A 21,500-nucleotide genomic window follows, 5' to 3' on the forward strand; every position below is an offset into this window, starting at 1 on the left:
GAACTCCTCCATAATCCAGAAGTAGATAACAGAGTGATTAAAAATCCTGTGTACTGGGGGAAACTTTTATACTTCTAAATGCTTATAACAATAGAAAAAGACTGTTCTTGATCAATAAACCGGGTATGCACCTAAAAATACTAGAAAAGAGAAAATTGAAAATCTTTAAATACTGAATTGAAACTCCTAAAAATCAAAGGCGGGATTAATACAATTGAAAGTAAGAAAACCCCTAAACTAATAAAGAAAACTATGAGCTGGTTTCATGGGAAAATAATATAAACTATTAATTATTTTGATTTAAAATGGCGCTTCCCTTAAAATGATAAATAGTATCCATCTAAAATAATCAGTAAATATTATTTGTAATGGAGATAAGCTACAAGCTTTTCCAATAAGATCAGGAGAGAACTAAGGATGTCCATTCTCACCATTATCATTCAATATTATGTTACAAATGCTACTTATGACAATAAGAAAAGAAAAAGAAATTGAAGGAATTAAAATAAGAAATGAGGAAATGAAATTATCATTCTTTGTAGGTGATATGATGATAAATATAGTAAAGTCTTAGAAAATCAACTAAAAATTAGTTGAAATAATTGGCAACTTTAGCAAAGTCATGGGATGCACCAGCATTTCTATAGCATGCCAACGAAGCCCATTTAAGAGACAGAGAAATCCCATTTAAAGTAACTGTGGGCATTATAAAATACTTGGGAATCTACCTGCCAAGACAAATCCAGGAACTATATGAATACAATTACAATACACTTTTCATACAAATAAAATCAGATCTAATCATTTGGGGAAAATGTTCATTGCTCATTCAATAATTAAAAGGCATTGAAACATTTTTAGGGGGGAAAAAAACAGATCTGAACATAATTGTTTCTTGAGCTCCTTAGATAACAGAAATTCAAAAGCCGTGAACAAATGCAAAAGCCAAAGACAGCAACAGTCAGAAAGTGATAGCAGAGAGACAAATAAAAAAATTTATTCTAAAAGTACACAAGGAGACAGAAGTAAAGGCAAAATCAGATGGAGGTAATAGTTCAAAGTAGGCTTGGGATATATCAGACAGAATCTACCAACACCCTGCCTCTAAATCAATCAGTGGTAGGGTTTCTCCCTCCCCCCGCCCCTCCCCATCTCGGGACTCCATCACAAATGGAAAGGTGCATGAGAGGAAGAAAAGATTAGGGAAATAGAGGGAAACATGTGATGTACCTGACCCAGATTGAGAGCTAGCATGAGGTAAAGGTAAAACCTGTGGTTTCTCAAAAAGAGAAGAGCTTGCAAGGGAATGGGTAAGGAGGAGGGAAAAAGATTTGGGGGAGGATTATGACAGATTGATTTGAAAAAATTCTATAATCTATAATTCCTTTCCTTATAAGAAACACATTTTAAAAAATACATAAAATAAATCTGAGAGAATGGAAAAAAATTTACTATCCCATCCTATGAAGCCCAAAAATAAGGAATTATAATCATGCCATATGACAAAGCAAAAACATTAAAAAAAAATAAACATAGAAACTATTATGCTGAAAGGAACCTTAGACAACAAAATAATATCAGCTATAAACTATAAACTCTAAATACTTTATCATCCAGATTCTTAAAGGAAATATTTGATCTACAAAAAGACATGATAGTAACACAGTAATGACAGGATAGTTCAATACACTTTTCTCAATTTTGGATAAGTCTAATAGAGAAACAAAAGGGAAAATGCAGAATTGAACAAATTGCTGAAGAAACTAAAGTTTAAAATTAAAAGTCTTATGACATCTTCTAAATAAGATTAGAAAAAGAAATACATATTTCAGCACCATAAGGAACTTTTACAAATATTGACATCGTTTTAGGAATAGAAATATTCCAAACAAATTTTAAAAGATAAAAATAGTTTGTTCATTTTTTATAGATGCAATAAAAATTGTTTCAGGTGCCATAAAAAAATACAGATATAGATAGAAATTAAACATGAAATACTAAATAATGAGTGTATCAACAAATTACACAAACAATAACCATGTAAAATAAAATGATAATGATGAAGCAATATACTAAAATTTCTCAGATGTAGTTCTAGGAGTAAAGCAGCTTTCAGGAGAAAAAAATGATATTTCTAAAAACACATTAACAAAATAGAAAAAGAGAAAATAAATGAACTGCACATATATACATAAATAATATATATTTTTAAAACTGGAAAGCCAACAATTAAACCTAAAATGAGCTTAAAAGAAAAGATATTAAAAATTAGAGGGGAAATAGGAAAATTAGAAAGAAAAATCATAGAAATGATATATGCAGCAAAGCTAAAAGCTGTTTCTTTGAAAAGACTAATAAAATTGATAAATCCTTAGCTAATCTAATTAAAAAGAAAACAGGAAAACAAATCAACAAAATAGTAAATGAAAAATATGAAACATAATAAAACTAGGAAAAATCAAAAGAATAATAAAACATTATGCATTATTTCATGCTAATACAATTGAGAATGCCAAAGAATATCTTGAAAAAACATAAAACTATCCAAAGAACACAGAGAGATATCACATAGCCCAATTTCAAAAAAGGAAACAACAAACCAAGGTGGAGCTGGGTGGGGTGTACTACTAAGCAGGAGGGGAATCCTGATGTATTCACAAGAAAAGCCAATCAACATTCAATATCTATACTTAGCAAATTATTCTCAAAACTTGGGAAAGAAAGCACTCTACCAGAATCTTCCTATGAGACAAATATGTCCCTAAAACCAGGGAAGGATAAAACACAGAAAGAAAACTATAAGCCAATATCATTCAGGAATGTTCACTCAAAAATCTTAAACAAAATTCATGTCCGACAGACTACAGAGAAACATTTATATAAAAAATCATTAACCAATGATGCAAAGATTATTTAAGTTTAAGGAAACAATCAATATAATTAATCATATTAAAAAACAAAACATCCATTAACTACATGGTCAGCTTATAATGCAAAAAAAAAAAAAAGCTTTTGATAAAGTACAACACTCTTTTATGCTAATAACTATGAAATACAGTTATAAAGAAAGACTTTTTTCTAATGTAAGAAACAAGCATCTTATCTAGAACTCTGCGAAGCTGCTGGTGAATCAGGAAGGACCTTTATTAAGATTCTCGCAAGAGCTGGCGTTCAGAAAAAATGAGCGCTTCACCAAGACAAACAGCTCTTCGTTCCCAATTCTTTTCCCTCCCGTTTCCCTATTGGCTGGCTACCGCTGGGTTTACCTATCAGGAGCGCATAGACTCCACCCCCACATTTAGGTGCCTTCGCCTTATTTTAACCCAGTTTATTCACAGGTGCTAAATTGATAAACCCACTTAAGGAGGAGGTTTGATCAGCCTCAGGTGATTTTCACTTAAAGCAATCTACTTTGACTCTGGAATTAGCCAGATCTCTGCCCCGGAGTTGCCCAGAGGCAGACTCTCCCTCCAGCAGTTAGAGAGTTCATTCCTTGATAACAATGCTCCCAGATAACATTTTGCCAAAGACCTCCTGATATGTCAATTGGCCCACTCCCCGGGGTGGGGGGCACCAAAGAACTCTCCCCCCTCCCCCAAGGGCACTTTGGAGCACAGTCTCCCCTCCAGTGGGAGCACATCTTCCTGCTGGAACACTTCCTTCTTACTCCCTAGTGTCGTGCTGGCCTCCAGTGAATTCTAGTCTCCGTAAATATGTAAATATGACTCATCTGTCAGATTTCCTTTCCCTCTCTCTCCTTCCCCCTCCACCCCACAGTTTGCAATAAAGCTTGGTACTGAACGGATTCCCATTGTTTTACCTGAGATTCTCAGCATCCGAACTCGTTAAGGGATTGTTTTCCTCAAAGTCTCTGGAAGGCCCCTGGACTTTTCATGGGACATTAAGGGGTACCTGGTCAAAGATTTACCCTGATGATCCCCACACCGACACAGAGAGAGTATGGTGCTGTGAGCTCGGCTGCAGAAAGCAAGGATCAGTAGGGGAACCTCATACCCCATACAAAGGATTCCCTCACGGCAGATAAAACTTCCGATGTCTGATCGAAAGAAAAACAGAAATTGTCCAGCAATTGGGAAAACTGAAAAGTTACCTGGCAGCGATTAGGCTCATACCAAGCATTTCAAACCACACTCTTCAGTATATTCTAAATGATGTTAATTTAATTTAATATTAAAGGTCAAGTAGAAAAAATTAGATGAGAAACATCATAAAGCCCATAGCTATGGGCAGATGTATTTTTAACCAAACCACAGATAGGAACAATTACACAAAACCAAAATTGGTAAATTTGATTAAAACTAGAAAAGCTTCTGCACAGACATTAATGCACTTAGGTTAAGAAAGGAAGTGGTCAAATGGGGAAAAAAATTTGTCTGATAAGGATTTGCATCAATTATATAGATTCTGTAAGATACCTACCTGGCTATCTAGCCATCTGTCTAATAGCCACTCCCCTATAGAGAAATGGTCAAAGAACACGAAGAGCTCATGCAGAAATTAAATGGAGATCTGAGAAGGCAGCCCCAGCTAGCCCTTTGTAGGGGAGGGAGGTCCACAGGCCTTACACTCTGCACAGGTTTTCCCCTTTAAATGTATTGACCAGGTACCGATTTTTTCTCTCTAAGAATACATTTTATCACATGGGATGGGAGGGGGAAAGAAGGGGATGTACCCCCCAAGTCTCTCATCCTCTCATCCTCCCCAGCTGCTAGCCTGTGTCCTTGCGCCCCTTCTCACCTGACTTTTTCCCACCGTGACAATGTTCTGGCATCGGGTTTCCCCCTTCGCACAGCTGTTTCTCTATTACAAGCTGCTTCCTCCAAACATTTCCTCTGGTGTCACCCACCAAATCCCAGAGAAAATCCCACTTTGGACAAGGAGCCTCCCCAGTGGGACCTGCATCCTTCCCCACCCCCGGGCTCCCCGGGCTCTGCCGCCGCCATCTGCCCCCGGTTTGGCCGGTGGCTCTCCTTCGCTGGCTCCAGGTGCCCCGGCCACCTCCCTGACCGCTCCCTGGCTTGCTCCTGGGTCCTCTTCCCCTTCCATCGTCTCTCCCGTGGGCCCCCACCAGGCCCCGTGGGATTAATTACCATCTCTATACAGAAGCCTGACTCCTGACCCTGGGGAGGCCCTGCTGGACATTTCAAACTCAAAGCCCAGAGCCCTCTGGAGCCGCAGCCCGGCCCACGTTCCCCCTTTTGGAGCTTCCCGAGTTTTGTAGGTTTAACCTCCTCTTTTGCGTCTGGGCTTTCTGCCCACAGCCCCGGGGCTCCACCCGCGCAGCCGCCATCTTGGGGCCGGGGTCTCCCTGGCTCCTTCTCTCTGGGGCCATCCTGCTCTCGGCGGGCTGAGGCTCGTTTTCCTTAAGCTCGGATCTGACCCCATGACTCTTCCAGCAACACCAGGGGCTTCCAATTATCTCTAGGACAAAAAGTAAAGCCCTTCACAACTGGCTCCGACCCATGTTTCCAGCCTTGGTGAACATTATTCCTCTGCCCGAGGGCAGTTAGATGGGACCATGGATAGAGCCTTGAGCCTGCGGTCAGGAAGACCGGAGTTCAAATCCAGACCCAGACACTTCTTGCTGCGTGACTTGGACAAGTCACTTAACCCCCGTTTGCTTCCTCATCGGTAAAATGAACTGGAGAAGGAAATGGCCAACTGTTGGCCAACTACTCCAGGATCTCTGCCAAGAAGTGGGTTTATATCTTTTCTCAGTGCCTGGCACATAGTAGGTGTTTAATAAATGCTTGTTGATGGATTGATAGGGGGTGTTGTGAAGGTTAAATCAGAACTTTGCATGCAAAGCTCAGTATAAGTTTCTACCCTTCCCTTATTCCTGCTCAAAGGAATCAATTTCAAACAATCGATCAGTGAGCATTTATTAAGCACCCACTGCATGCTAGCTATGGTGCCAGGTCCTGGGGTTTCAAGTGCAAAGAGTGAAACCATCTCAACAAGTTTACCATTCTAGCGGGAGAGACAAGAACCTATAGGGCATATATAGACGTACCATAAATACATATAGCCTAGATATGTGCGCACACACACACTCTCACACACGCTCATACATAGAGAGCATAAGGATAAATGAGAAGATCCAGGCAATGTGATTGGGAGCTGGGGAGAACAGTCAACTTGAGCCAACAGAGTGGGGAGGGTGGGGAGAAAGGGAAGCAGCGTTTGTGGGGACATAAAGGGCTTTGTGCTGCATTTACCTTTTTTTCACAGTTAGGAAGTGCTGTGTCTGAGGTTGGATTTGAACTCGGGGCCTCCTGACTTCAGGACTGATGCTCTACCCACTGCGCCACCTAGCGGCCCTGGACTTGCCATATTTCCAGTAAAGGTGAGAGCATCATCCCCATTGTACAGATGAAAGGACTGAGGCTGGAAGAGGCTAAAATAGCTGTTGAAGAATGGGATCTGGATCCAAGTCATTCCAAACCCACCGTTACTTCCCCCTCCTGACAGCGAGGCTAGAAGCGGGGGAATGGTGAGCTCGTGGAGCTTGGAGGGCCAGACCAGTCCCTGAATGGCTCCTCAGTGCTTGCAGACTCGGGCCCGGAGCTGGGAGCGGGCGCCTGGGTTCCACTCCCGGCTCCTTTCCTCCTTCCCTGGGGGCCCGCGGGCACCTGAGAGGCCGAGGCCACGGGGCAAAGCCCTGCACGTGGCGTCCTAGCCGTGGGCTCCGACCCCGGGGCTGCCCTCTTCCACGGGAGGCCGGGCCCCGTCCCGCCTGGGCAAACACGCGGAGGAAGCAGAGGGTCCCCAGGGGCTCTGGGCCGGCAACGTCCCCCTGCGACCAAAAGCCAAGTCTCCCCTTCCTTTGGGAAGGGCCATTGCCGAGCGCTTTGCAGACTGGGAGCTCCTGGGCCCGGCCCAGAGAGACCCGGGGGATGAGAAGGAGAGGGTTCGTGGGCCCCCTGGAGAGCCCGAGGAGCACCTGGGGACCTTGGAGAGCCCGTAATTCAGCCTCCTCAGTGTTCCGATAAAGGGGGAAACTGAGGCACAGAGAACTGGAGCAGAGCCAGGCTTCTGAATCCCTCAGCGGACAGAGCACAGGCCTTGGCTCAGGGAGACCGGAGTTCAAATCCAGCCCCAGACACACTAGCGGTGGGACTCTGAGCCAGTCCCTCGCCCTGCTCGCCTCCGTTTCCTCATCCGGAGATGGGAGCGCGGACCCCCTGGGTCCTTGTGAGGGCCGAACGAGATAACGATGGTCCGTGCTCGGCACAGCGCCTGGCACGCAGCAGAGACCATTAACGCTGTTTCTTCTGCTCGGTCGGGGATCCTTTCCACTGCGTTCCCTGTTCCTCGCAGGGAAGGGCAGGGCGTGGAGGGGCTCAGGGGTCACCGGCCCGGCTCTCAGCTCAACCACCCCGGAGGAAGGAAAGATGCTGCTGGCTTGTGGGCAGCCCAGTCGGGGCGCTCCGGCTGGGCAAGGCAGCTGGCTCAGCAGGCTCGTCCACGGGCATTCAGGCCAGCTGGCAGAGATGCCCCCAACCTCCCGCCACTTCCCGCTACGTGTAGCAGAAGGAATTCTTGCCCTAACTCACCTCATTTCCCTGACAACCCTGGGGTGGCAGGAGGCGGGCTCAGAGACATCCCGTGCTCCCAAAGGGAGGTGACTCAGGCAGGCCAGTGAACCGCGGTGCGCTTGGAGAGGGAGGGAGAGACGGGCTGGCAGGATGGCAGAGACACGAGAGCCTGAGAGGCTCCGAGGGCGGGCGCCCAAGAGCCACAGAAAACCGGATTGCAGAGGAAAGAGAAAATGTGAGACAGAGACAGAGACACACAGGAAAGAGACAGAGACAGAAAAGAGACAGAGAGACAGAGAGACACACGAACGAGACAGAGAGACAGACATGGGGACAGAGACAGATACACACAGAAAAGAGACAGAGAGACAGACACGGGGACAGAGACAGATACACACAGAAAAGAGACAGAGAGACAGAGACAGAGACACACAGGAAAGAGACAGAGAGACAGACACGGGGACAGAGACAGATACACACAGAAAAGAGAAAATGTGAGACAGACAGAGACAGATACAGAAAAGAGATGGAGAGACAAACAGATACACACTGGAAAGAGACAGAGACAGACACGGGAACACCCAAAGGAGATGGACAGTGGGAGAATCCCAGAGAACACTTGTGGAGGAGGAAGAGAGAAGGGGAGAGAGAGAAAAAGGGAGGGGAAGCAGGAGAGAGTGAGCGGGGAGGATCCGGAGGAGTCAGAGGCAGGGACAGAAGAAAGAGAGGGCCAAAAAGGGAGGAGGGCCGTGGGGGGGAGGGAGGGAAGGAGGGGGAGAACAGCCAACTTGAGGCAACAAAGTGGGGAGGGCCGGCCAGCCAGAGAAGACAGAGGCTGGCATCGGAGAGGCAGCTCGAGAGCCCCGGGGGCGGCATCTGCCCCTCCGGGCCCCCTGGGTATCTCAGTTGGCCGAAAATGCGCTCGCGGCGGAGCCCAGCTACTTCTCCTCCCAGACCCCCGGCCAGTTGCACCGACTAAAAGAAGGAAGGGAGGGGAGGGGCGGGTGCACAGGTGGGCGGAGGGCGGTAGGGCGCTGGCCCCGCCTCCTCCAAGGTGAGCTCGAGTTCTGCTTCCCCCCGCCCCTCACCCCCCTCCCCTCGGCCGCCCGTGCCAGACCCCAGACCCCGGGGCCAAGTATTGTTTGGGGGAAGCTGGGCCAGCAGCCACGCGCCGGGGCCGGATCTCCAGGGGGGGTTGAGCTGCGGGGGGCGGAATGGGGCGGGCCGGGACGCTGCCATTGGCTCTCCAGGCAGGGCACGATTGGGGAGGCCAATTGGAGAAAAGGAGGAACGAGCCGAGGCGGGGAAGTGGGGCTGTGTGGGGTGGGCCGGCGGCGAGGCGCGTGCGGCCCACCCCCAGCTCTCCCCGGGACTCGTGCGGCAGAGGCAGCCGCAGCCTCCGGCACCACCGCCCCGACAGCCGCCCCCCTTCTTCCTCCCCGCCTGCCACCCCGGCCCCCGCCCCGCCCCGCGCGCGCCCAGCGCGTGGGGATGAAAAAGGGGGACGGGAGGAGGACGCCTGGACAGCGCCCAAGACTAAAGGGAGGGGAGAAAGGAGGGGGGAGCAGGGCGGGAGCGCCCGCCCCAGTGGGGCTCGGCACGTTTGGCTCCTGGGAGGGAGGGCGTTGGGGCTCCATGTGCATTTAAAAACAAGACACCCGGGCCGCGGCCGGAAAAGCGCAGCCACAAGCGAGCCAGCCCGCAGCGAGCCGGCGAACGCCCGCCGGCGGCCTGCAGCACGCGCGGGACGCGAGAGCCCCACGCGCTGCCCGACAGTCGCGGCCACCTGCGCGCCCCATCGATCGCACGACCTGGCAGTCCTGCCCGTCCGGTCCCCGCGGGCCCCGGCTGGGCACGGCAGCTCTATCCTTCCGACCACAGCGGGAGACCATTGCCCGCGAAGGAGGCGGCCTCGGCGGCCCTGGCCGGGGCCGCTGCGTGGACGGGCCGGACCGGACATGGACAGTTGTGGAAGAGCGCTGCGCCAGATGGTGCCCCCCTCGGGACCTCCGGCCCGGGGCTGCTCGCTGGACTCGGACTGTCAGAAGTCGCCATCCCGTGTGGCCCCCGGCGCCTACTCTCCGCCCGGCCAGGTGCCTCTCCACGCGTCCCTGAGGGTTGCCCGGCGGCGGCGGCCCGCGTCCCCGGAGCTGCTGCGCTGCAAGCGGCGAGCCGCTCCGGCACCCGGGGCACCGAGCCCTCTGGGCCTGCAGCTGCAGCCTCCGGCTCCGCAGCAGCAGCCCCGGCCCGACCCGAGCCCCGGGGTAGGAGCGGCCGCCGTGGCCCGGCGCAATGAGCGCGAGCGCAACCGCGTCAAGCTGGTGAACCTGGGCTTCCAGACGCTGCGGCAGCACGTACCCAACGGCGCGGCGAGCAAGAAGATGAGCAAGGTGGAGACCTTGCGCTCGGCCGTCGAGTACATCCGGGCGCTGCAGCAGTTGCTGGCGCAGCAAGACGCCGCGGGCGCCGCTTTCCCCGCCGGCCTTCTGGGCGCGGGGCCCACGGGACCTGCGGGGTCCCCGCAGCCCCACGGAGCCCCGTGCGGGGGCACTGGGGGCCCCTGCGCCTACTCCAGCGCCTACGCGTCGGGCTCATCCTGCTTCGACTCGCCGTCTCCAGGCCGAGAGGGCAGCTCGGTACCCGGCTCCCCCCACTCGCCTTACTCGTCAGACGAGAGCGGCTACGAGGGGGTGCTGAGCCCCGAGGAGCGGGAGCTGCTGGATTTCACCAGTTGGTTCGGGGGCTACTAAGAGGGCGTGTGCGCAGCCCCCCGAGGTAACTAGGATCTGTGGACAGGCCGAGACTGGGCGCCGCTCCCCCATTCCTTCCCCCCCTTACACATATACTCTCGCCCGCGCATCCTCGGGCCCGGGGCCCGGGGCGCCTCACAGCAGCCGCGAGTGGGGCGCAGGCCGCTCCCCCAGGGGTTCAGCCGCTGCGCTTTGTTTCGCTGGTGATTGCCAAACTTCCTTCTGCCGGTCCCGTGGGCCTCGGGGAGCGGGTGCCCCCCCCTCGCAGCCTCCCCTCCGGCCGAGAGCGCTGGCGGCGGGCGACTTTGCAATGCAAATGGGCCTGCGGAGGGAGGCCGGGCGGGGAAGGTGCGCGGCAGAGGAAAAACTGCGCCCGACGCCGGCTTTGAAGCCCCCGCCTCCAGCTCGGGGCCCGGGCCGCGAAATGCCGAGTCAACAGGGCCTGTGAAACTGCCTGGCTAGTCCTTGGGGAGGGGGGCAGGGAGGGGGCGGCCGGGCGCGGGCTGCGGCCGCCGGGTCCGGGCGCCCTGCGGGACGAGGGGGAGGGAGAGACGCCTGCTTCCCGGGGGGGCCCCGGGGTGGAGCCGAGGCCGTTCCGGGGAGAACAACTGGTTCTGCCGGCTGCGCTTTATGGAGCTGGGATTCATTTTCCTTTCCTGTCTGCCCCCCGCCCCCCCGCAGCTCGACTGAACGCCGAGAGGACCCAGGCAGTACCTCGGCGAAAGCCTGACCTTGCCACCTGCCTGGCTGCTGGGCGGCGAGGGACCAAGAAGCCTGTACTTTGAGCCCTGCCTGGAGCCGGCTGTACAGACTTGGGGGGCGGGGAGCGGGGGCAGGCGAGGGGCTAGAGCAAGCTCGCGCCCGGGAGCCAGTCCGGAAGGTCCGGCCTGCCTTGCACCTGGAGCCTCGCTTCCACCTGGAGCCTCGCTTCCACCTGGAGCCTCCCTTCCACCTGGAGCCTCGCTTCCACCTGGAGCCTCCCTTCCTTCTCTCCGCCTTGACTTTTTGTTAGTATTTTGTGCTCCCCCCGCTTCTCGGTGGGGACCCGGGCTTCTGAGGACGTGGAGACCACTCAGCAGGAGAAGGGTTTGGGGAGCTGGAGCTTCGGAACCGAACACGTGACGGTGGGAGGGGCTACCCTCTCGGGGCCCTCTCGCCCGGCTCCTGGGCGCTCCTGACCTGGCCCTGGCTGCGGTGGATGAAGGATTGAAGGCACCAGGCAGGCGGCCTCGCGCGGCGCGGTCTGGCCTGTACATAATACCCTATTTTATGGAAAGCGGATTTTATAAATAAAACAATCTATTTATACCGTGATCGGCTCTGAGGGAGGAGAAATTTGTTCCGGGGGAGAAGGGGCAGTCTCCCTTTCGTGCCCATTAGACAGCTGGGGAGACTGAGGTGCTGAAGTGAGTCCCGGGGCCCTCAGTGGAGTCTGACGGGAGCCGTGGCCCCTAACTCCTGGGAGCCCCCGGGGCCTCGGGCTCTGCAAGGGGACGGGCATGGCACTTGGCACCGTGGGCAGATGGCACAATGCCAAGTCCAGGCTGGAAGAATGGCCCTCCGGGCTCTGACCCCCTCAGTGCAAGGGAGGAGAGGGGACCCGGGAGGGAGCACGCCCTCCCCCTCTCCCTGCCCGGCCTGGCCAACCCCTTCCCTTCCCTCTGGCCGGGATGAGTAAGTAAGAAACTAGGCCGCCTTTGACTCTCCTGGAGCAGCTCCTCTGGGAGGGGGCAGGGCAGCTGCTAGCAGGAGCCCCCAGGCTGCTCCGGGTCTCGCACGCGTCCTCCCCCCGGACCCCGGTCTCGCCGAGGAGGCTTGGGGCTCAGCCGGGGGCCTTCACAGGTAGTTCAACTCACCTCCCACCCCCACCCCCACCCCCGCCCGCAAACAAAGCGGCTGCAATTAGGGCTGAGTCGGGGTGTTCCCCGAATAACCATTAGCGAGGAGCGCCCAGGAATCCTGGCCCGGGGCGGCGTGGGGAAGAGCCCCGGCAAGCCGGAGGGGCGGGGCCCACAGCCCGGCGGAGGAGGCGCTGCCCGGACCTCCCCAAGCCCGGCGGAGGAGGCGCTGCCCGGACCTCCCTCCACCCCGACTGCCCCGCAGCCTTGGCCTGGGTCCCTGTGGGGGTGAGCGGAGGAAGCCGCCTTCCGAGAGGCCGGCGCCCAGGTCCTCCACGAGCAGAGTGGCCGGCGCCTCCAGCCGCTCCCTGGGACTCAGTTCCCGCGTCTATGCGGGTGGTCCCCCCCTCCTTCTCCAGGGTCAAGCTCTCCGCCGATCAGGCAGCCCCAGCTGCCCGCACCTTCTGCAGCTGGAGGGCTGGGGGACGTCAGACACCCGAAGCATCCCAGGAAGAATTCATTTTCTCCAGGAAGACCCCCCCCACCTCCTTTCTTCTTTCCCTGATACTGGAGAGGGAGTGGCTATCGGAACCGTCTCCCAGCCCAGGGGCTTCCTCCCCCACTCTGCTTCCCCCCCATCCCGGATCGTGCCAGGCCTGAACCTTGGTGACAAGTCTCAAGAGGCTCCAATCACCCAGGCAAGCCGGCCTCCTCCTCTCCCTCCGGGAGGCTGCACGGCCTGGGGGGCGCCTTCCCCCCCTCCGAGCCCTGCGGGGGGGTGACCAAGTGCCTCGGGCCTTGCTGACTCCCACATCTTCCTCAGGTCGGTGATCCCGCCTGTCCCTGCTGTTCCTCCAACCTGAGCCTCCAGCTCCTCTGCCTTTCTCTGGCTGGCCCTGCTCTCCCGCCGCTCTGCATCCCAACTTCCCTGCTCCCCCAAGGAATCCCACTTCTCCGTCCCACGGCCTCCCTTCTCTCTAGGGACTTCTCCTTAGCCTGTCCAGAGCTTAGTGCCCAGATTTGTCTGCTTGTGGCCTTTCCCATCCACTTGTAAGGTCTTCCAGGGCAGGGACTGTCCTCAACACTAAGCACAGTGTCCGGAAAACAATAAATAAGTCCTGGGAGAAAGGGGGAGTGGAGAGAAGGAAGGGGAGAAAGAAAGAGAGGGATGGAGGGAGGGAGGGAGAGAGACACAGAGAAAGAGATAGAGACAGACACACACAAAGAGACAGAGACAGAGACACACAGAGACAAAGAGAGACAGAGAGACAGAGACAGAGAGAAGGGAGGGAAGGAGGCAATGAACTGTCTGGCCCTGGAAAAGCACCACCAAAGGGTCTCAGGGTCTTTGGGACTGGACTTGGTTTCCGAAATGGCTGCTCCTCAAGCCTCAGTTCCCACATCTGGAAAGGTGGGGCAGTGCAGCCCCAGTTCTTTGTGTGGAGCTCATTTTCCTCAGCTGTAAGAGGTGGGGCTGGCCATCTCTAAGGATTCCTCTGGGTTGTCACACTCTCTCTCTCTCTCTCTCTCTCTGGTCATTATTGATCACAAAGTAGAAAAATTTGATTATATCAAATTGAAAAGTTTTTGTACAAACAAAACTAATGCAGACAAGATTAGAAGGGAAACAATAAACCGGGAAAACATTTTTACAGTGAAAGGTTCTGATAAAGGCCTCATCTCCAAAATATAGAGAGAATTGACTCTAATCTATAAGAAATCAAGCCATTCTCCAATTGATAAATGGTCAAAGGATATGAACAGACAATTCTCAGACGAAGAAATTGAAACTATTTCTAGCCATATGAAAATATGCTCCAAATCATTATTAACCAGAGAAATGCAAATTAAGACAACTCTGAGATACCACTACATGCCTGTCAGATTGGGTAGAGTGACAGGGAAAGATAATGCTGAAAGTGGGAAAACGGGGACACTGATGCATTGTTGGTGGAGTTATGAACGAATCCACCCATTCTGGAGAGCAATTTGGAACTATGCTCAAAAAGTTATCAAATTGTGCATATCCTTTGACCCAGCAGTGTTTCTACTGGGCTTATATCCTGAAGAGATCTTTAAAGGAGGGGAATGGACCTGTATATGCAAGAATGTTTGTGGCAGCCCTGTTTGTAGTGGCCAGAAACTGGAAATGGGTGGATGCCCATTAACTGGAGAATGGCTGAATAAATTGTGGTATATGAACGTTATGGAATATTATTGTTCTGTAAGAAATGACCAGCAGGATGAATACAGAGAGGCTTGGAGAGACCTACATGAACTGATGCTGAGTGAAATGAGCAGAACCAGGAGATCATTATATACCTCAACAAACAATACTGTTTGAGGATGTATTCTGATGGACCTGGCCATCTTCAGCAATGAGATCAACCAAAACAGTTCCACTGGAGCAGGAATGAACTGAACCAGCGACACCCAGCGAAAGAACTCTGGGAGATGACTAGGAACCACTACATAGAATTCTCAGTCTCTCTATTTTTGTCCACCTGCATTTCTGATTTCCTTCACAGGCTAATTGGACACTATTTCAGAGTCCGATTCTTCTTGTACAGCAAAATAACTGTATACACTTATACTTTAACATATTTAACATGTATTGGTCAACCTGCCATCTGGGGGAAGGAGGGGAAAAATTGGAACAAAAGGTTTTGCAGGGGTCAATGCTGAAAAATTACCCATGCATACATATTGTATATAAAAAGCTATAAAAATAAATAATAAAAAATTGCATGGATATGAATAAGATTGCAGGGGGGATGTTTAAATTGCTGCAGGAAACAAAGTACATCCAGGCCTGCCGGATGCTTTAGAAGCACCCAATGTGATTGTTAAATCTAGGTGTCATCTCTATTTTTTAAAGCAGATCCTTTAAAGACACCATTTTGTTAGGCTCACGGCTACTTAAAGGTGCCGAGTTGTGGGTTTTTCGAATTCTATCTCCCTCTCCAAATAGCCAAGACTTCCAGGCTGTCCTTCATTCATATTTGCTGCTCCTCCAACATTGGTTTAGAAGACACCTGTGGAGTGCTGGAAGGAGAGAGTGCTGGCTCTGGAGTCAGGAAGACCTGAATTCAAATCCTGCTCCAGCTATTTACTGGGCCCGCAGTCCTGCACAAGTCATTTACCCTCTTCCAGCCTCAGGTTTCCTTTCTGTAAAAGGGTCATGAGGGCACCTGTTTCACCTGATAGTTGTGAGGTTCAGATGAAAAATCTGCAAGGAAGCTGAAGGTGCCACAGAAATGGAAACTATGACTTTATTTATTCCAAGTAGGCTTGGAGGCAATAAAGACCTGAGGGCTTTTTGGTCCAGCACTCCCAGACCCCAGCGACCCCAGCGACCCCAGCCGGAGCTCAAGATATGGGGCGGAGGCCAGGAGAGCTAAGTGCGGCCCGGCCTCCTGGGCCGGGGCATGATGGGCCACAATCCTCTGCTCAGACCATGACTGCAGGTTCATCAGGGAAGGAGCTGGAGAGGGTCTGCAGGAGGGCGCTGAGGGAGGGGAAGGCTGGGCTCCTGGCAAGTCTGAATGCAGGGGGGATGTGGGGAAGCCTCGAGGACAAGGCAGAAGAGGGAACACCTGCTCTCTACCCACAAAGAGGGAGTGGAAAAGGGGGGGTTAGGTTTATTTGGAGCAGTGGGGGGGGGGACAAGGAAACTTCCTGAGGATGATGTCAGAGAGGCCGGAGAGACCTACAGGAACTGATGCTGAGGGAAGTGAGCAGAAGCAGGAGAGCATCCCGGATGGAAACAAGACTATCCCATGATCCATCCTGACTGAGTGGATCTCCTCAGCAGCGAGCTGATCCAGGCCATTGCAATGGTCTTGTGATGGAGAGAGCCGCCTGCAGCCCGAGAGGACTGTGGGAGCTGAGCGGGGAGCACAGCCCGGCTTCCACTCTCCGTGTTGGTGCTCGCTGCCTTGTGTTTCTCGTTTTCCCCCTTTTTGTTCTGATTTCTCTGGTGCAGCCCGAGAATTATGGGCATGTCTATAGAAGTGTTTAACATATGCTGGAGTACTGGCCATGGGGGGGGAGGGGGGGATTTGGAACATAGGTTTGGCAAGAGTGAGTGCGGAAAACCATCCATGCAGTTGGTTTGAAAATAAAGAATTTTAATTAAAAGAGAGAAAGAAGAAAACTTCCTGAGACTTCGAGCTTCCAAAAAGTGGCCGCGGGGGCAGGGAGAGAGCACCTGGTCACTGGCAGCCAAAAGGAAGGCTGCTGCCCACCTGTGAGCGGGGCTCCGGGAGGGGTGAGCGGGGCTCCGAGAGGGGTGAGCGGGGGCTCCGGAGGGGTGAGCGGGGCTCCGAGAGGGGTGAGCGGGGCTCCGAGAGGGGTGAGCGGGGCTCCGGGAGGGGTGAGCGGGGGCTCCGGGAGGGGTGAGCGGGGGCTCCGGGAGGGGTGAGCGGGGGCTCCGGGAGGGGTGAGTGGGGCTCCGAGAGGGGTGAGCGGGGGCTCCGGGAGGGGTGAGCGGGGCTCCGAGAGGGGTGAGTGGGTCAGCTGCCTTCTTCAGCCGTCAGACTTCGAAGCGAGAGGCCGAGCTCCCCTACCTTCTCCCGGGAGGGGCGGGGAAAGCCTTGGTCAGAGCCCTTCCCAGCAGCCCCCCGCATAATGCGAGCGCTCCTGTCGGCTCCTGCTCCCACCCAGCTCCCGGTGAAGCTTGGAGCTACCATTAGGACAGGCGCATGACACCCTCGCCCCGGGGGCCCCTGGGTGCCTTGACAAAGTATAAATAAACTCCAATTACATAAAGCAGGGCAACATGCCCTGACAACTGTCCCTGAGCCAGCAGGGAGAGAAGCCGGCGCGTTGCCACCCGAAGGAAGGTGAGAGCCACGTGAGCTCCAGGAGCCCCGGAATGACCCAGAAACCCCGAGCAGCGTCTCCCACAACGGAACTGGGGCAAGTAACCCCGCCCCGGGGGCTTCTGGGAGAGTCCTTCCCCTTCTGGGAGCTGCCCCAGGGCTCTCCTCCTGAACGCCAGCCCGGGGTCCCCAAGAGCCACATCCCCCAGGCTCTGCCTAATTTGGAAGGGGGAGGGCGGCCCCGCCGCTGAATTCGCAGGAACTGTTTCTCAGCCAGGCCAGTGGGGGAGGGAGGGAGGGGGTGGGTGTGGGGGGGAGAGTTACCTGGTCAATCGAGGCTGCAAATATCGGAAAACATCCAAGGCAGCGTCTGCTTGGTGAAGTGGGGGCTGCGGGGGGGGGGGGGGACAGACACAGAGAGAGAACCCAGGGCCAGCCGGGAGAGATGGGCGAGACCCAAGAAGCAGGCAGGCTCGGGGAGGAGGGCAGGGGCGCTCTGCGGCAGAAAGCCGGCTCAGGATCGGGCTGCTGCCCCCGGGAACCCTTCGGAGCTGGCGGCCCGAGCCCTGCTTGCTCCCGCTGCCCGCCTGCTCTGCCCCACTCCTGAGCTACGGAACTGAAAGAAGCGCCTCCGGGAGACAAGGAAGGGGCGGGGGGCGGGGCAGAGAGAGCACTGGAAGAACTCGTGCCCGGCTCCAGCACCCGCAGCACCACGGCCCAAGGACCCGCAGGGACCCAGCTACCGGCGCCTCCGGGCTAGCTCACGTTACCAGGCAGAGAACCGGACTCTCGGAGCCCAGAGCGGCGCCTCCGGGCTAGCTCACGTTACCAGGGCGGCCTTCTGGTCTGCAGAGAACCGGACTCTCAGAGCCCAGAGGGCCCCGACCCAAGCAAGAACCCCAGCTCGGCACACTGAGCGTTCCCTCCGGCCGGGGAGAAGCTTCCTCTTCCTGGGGCGGGCCCTGGGACACCGCTGAGCACCAAGCTCATTCTGTCTCTTTGCACCCCCCGCCCCCAGATTCTGGTTCTGCTCTCTCAAGGAAAACAAGGCTAATCTCTCCTTCAGAAGAGTCCGTGGAACACGAGCGCAGCTGCCAGTCATGGGTCCTTGGGATCCGCCTTCTCCAGGTTCAATATCACCGTTCTTTCCGTTGAGTTCCCTCTTGAAAAATCAAAGGAGAAACAGTCTGGGTATTAGTGCATTTTATTCCATAGAGTATTTTTCTTTAGATTGTCAATTAAGAATCAATCATCTTTTAAAAGTGAAAGTCTGGCACATCACACGTTTGCTCAAGTTCCCTGGTGCTTGATTGAGGATAAAGTTTGTCACTTCAAGTCCCGCCGATCTGGGATCTTCCTCCCTTTCGAGTCTTCTAGTCGCCTGCCTTCACACACTCTAATTTCCAGCCAAACTAAGCCACGTTTCCATTCCCTGCCCCCTCCCTAGGATTTCCCCCCAGCTTTGGGGGCTTCCGGTGGGGCTGCTCGCAGCTGTCCCCTTCCGGGCCTTCTCGGGGACTCGTGGCCTCTTTCTCCTCACAGGCCGGCTCAGGTTTACTTGAATATTACTTGCATTTTGTATGTTCTGTTACCTAGTAACAGGGAAGCTCGAGGCCGGGACCCCTCTGGGAGCTCACACCCCAGCCTCGCTGCTTAAGGGATATTCCCATCCTGGCGGTTGGGGACCGGAGGGACAAGTGTCTGCAGGGGAGGAAATGGTTTCAGGGAAGCCCCGGGAACATCTGAACAACTGAGGCAGCGAGAAGCGATCAGGAACCAAATCAGTTCCGATGGAGCCGTTAGGAACTGAACCAGCGACACCCAGGGAAAGAACTCTGGGAGATGACTAAGAACCATCATGTAGAATTCCCAGTCCCTCTACGTTTGTCCCCCTGCACTTTTGATTTCCTTCACAGGCTAATTGGGCCCGATTTCAGAGTCCGACTCTTTTTGCACAGCAAAACAACGGTTTGGACATGTAGACGTACATTGTACTTATACCTTAACATACTTAACATGTATTGGTCAACCTGCCATCTGGGGGAGGGGGTGGGGGAAGGAGGGGAAAAGTTGGAACAGAAGGTTCGGCCATTGTCAATGCTGAACATTACCCGCATAGAGCTTGTAAATAAAAAGCTAGAATAAAAATTAAAAAAAGAGAAACTAACATGTCAGAAAAAAAACAAAAAGGCGATCAGAACATCGTTTATGGTGGGAGCGACTTGTAACCACGATCACGCGACAAGGACTGAGCTGCTCTGCTCCACGCAGACAGTTCCCGAGGACCCCGATGGCAAGCGCCCTTTACCTTCCCAGGCGGACGCGACCTCTGAGTGCGGTGGCAGCAGCCATTTTTCACGTGCTAGTTTTCTTGCTTTTTCTTTTTGCACTTCCCGACACGCCTTCGCCGGCATAATCTATATCCTACGCTCCTCTTCCCAATGGCTGGGGAAAGGCTAGAAAAAGGAGAGGATTTGGAAGCCGAAGTTTTAAAAAACGAATGCTGAAAACAAATAATTCCTTAGAAAAATAAGTGATTCCAATGATCACCTAGCCAAGCAGCAAGGCTTTGTTGATCACCTACTATGTGCTATGTACCGTGAAGTGCTGAGGAGGGAAATGAAGCTGTCTCTTCTTTCTTGGGGGCAAGAAAATGTGCACTTCCAAAATAAATACAAGATCATGGTGGGGAGGGCGGCTTCCTGGAGGAGGAGGAGACAAGGAGAGTGAGCTCTGAAGGACACCAAGGATGCTCAGAGACAGACAGAAGAGAGGAGAGATGGGAGAGAGAGATTTTATATCCATCTATCTATCTATCTAAAGAGAGAGAGAGAGACAGAGAGACAGAGACAGACAGAGACAGAGAGAGAGAGACAGAGAGAGAGAATATGATTAAGACAGGAGGGGACAAGAGTCCATGGAGAGCCGATGGTATTGGTAAGGAATGGGCCGCGTCCTTGTCGGACATTGGGGGAATTATAACAAGCTGGGTTGGAAATGGATTGGAAGGAATTTAAAAGCTTATACAGAGAAATGAAAATTTCAAAAATCTTATCAGTAATAGGGAGCCAGGAAAGTTTCTAGAGCAGATTGGTGAGATCTCACTAATCTGCTCTAGAAACTTTACGGGGTCCCTAGTTTAATTTTAATTTGATTTACTGGCTCCTTACATTTTCATTTAAGGAAACTGAGTATGGGACGGGCTGGAACGGGGAGGCCTGAGACAAGCAGACCACAGGGTGCTGGGAACTGGAAGCCGGCAGAGGGAGGACATCTTCCCGAAGCAGAGGGAGGACTCCTCTCTTAGCTTGGAGGTCACGGTCAGCCATGGGCAGTTACTGAGGAGGGGAGTGACTGCTGCGCTTCACAGAATCCTGGCCCTTAAATGGAGCTCGAATTCACCACTTTAGCAAGGTTTCAGGTAGAAAATTCTTCCCCAGAAATCATCAGCATTTCTCTGTCATCAAGAAACTCAAAGTCAAAGGGAAATTTCATTGAAGATAACTGGGCACTAGAAACTATTTTTAAGTCGACCTGTCAAAATAAAGTCAGAAACACACACACTCATTCACACACACTCACACACACACACTCACTCACACACTCATTCACACACACACACTCACTCACACACTCATTCACACACACACTCACCCTCACACACACACTCACACACTCATTCACACACACACTCACCCTCACATACACACTCACACACTCATTCACACACACACTCACACACACACTCACTCACACTCACACTCACACACTCACACACACACTCACACTCACACACTCATTCACACACACACTCACCCTCACACACACACTCACACACTCATTCACACACACACTCATACTTACACACACACTCACTCACTCACACACACTCACACACGTGGAGTTTGCAGGGGATTTGCCCTGCTCCGGGCAGGAGGTGACACTGGGGCTTCTGGGAGAAGTCTGTTAGAACATGCTGAGTACACGAGTCCCTTCCCCCCTTTTCTTTTGGATTGCGGGGTTCACGTGCTGTGGATTTCAGGGGAGGTGCTTGGATCGGGAGCAGCTTGGGATTGTGGGAGGAGCCGCCGGCTCTCCCCTGGGTTCTGACCCGGCCCTGGCCACCTGCCCCCTCGGGCTCACAGACACCCGTGGGGGCCAGCTCCACCTCGCTGGGCGGGCCCGGGATCCTCCACCACTCGGCTGGATTCTCCTGGTGGGGATGGGGAGGCTTGGTGATGGCCTTGGGGGGCAGGGGAGCGGGGGTGGGCTGGGCCTAGGATTCCCCTCTGCTTCTGTCCTCCCATCCTCCCACCTGAGAAGGTCCGGCCTGCCCTGGCAGAAAGGATGTCGGCCGTGCCAGACTGAGTCAAATCCTGGTTTCCCCCCATCCCCCCTCCCGTTCCCCCTCCCCCGATCGTGGGCAAGCACGTCCTGCTCTGGGCCTGTTTCCTGCCAGTCTCGCTCGTTCCTTCTTTCAGTGAGGGGCCGAGGTCTCTGATGGGGAGGGAGGTGTGTGTGGAGGCTCTG

At 53.3% G+C, this 21,500-nt stretch overlaps 1 protein-coding gene across 1 annotated transcript; it reads left to right on the top strand.

Moving 5' to 3' along the window:
- Positions 1-8,766: 8,766 nt before the first annotated feature.
- ASCL2 (achaete-scute family bHLH transcription factor 2) lies at positions 8,767-11,742 on the top strand. Its single transcript, XM_051963839.1, has 2 exons — positions 8,767-10,334; positions 10,991-11,742. The coding sequence occupies exon 1, from the start codon at positions 8,774-8,776 to the stop codon at positions 10,307-10,309; it is 1,536 nt and encodes a 511-aa protein (XP_051819799.1). The 5' UTR covers positions 8,767-8,773; the 3' UTR covers positions 10,310-10,334; positions 10,991-11,742.
- Positions 11,743-21,500: the final 9,758 nt, after the last annotated feature.

Source organism: Antechinus flavipes, chromosome 6, assembly GCF_016432865.1.
Source record: "Antechinus flavipes isolate AdamAnt ecotype Samford, QLD, Australia chromosome 6, AdamAnt_v2, whole genome shotgun sequence".
NCBI lineage: Eukaryota > Metazoa > Chordata > Mammalia > Dasyuromorphia > Dasyuridae > Antechinus > Antechinus flavipes.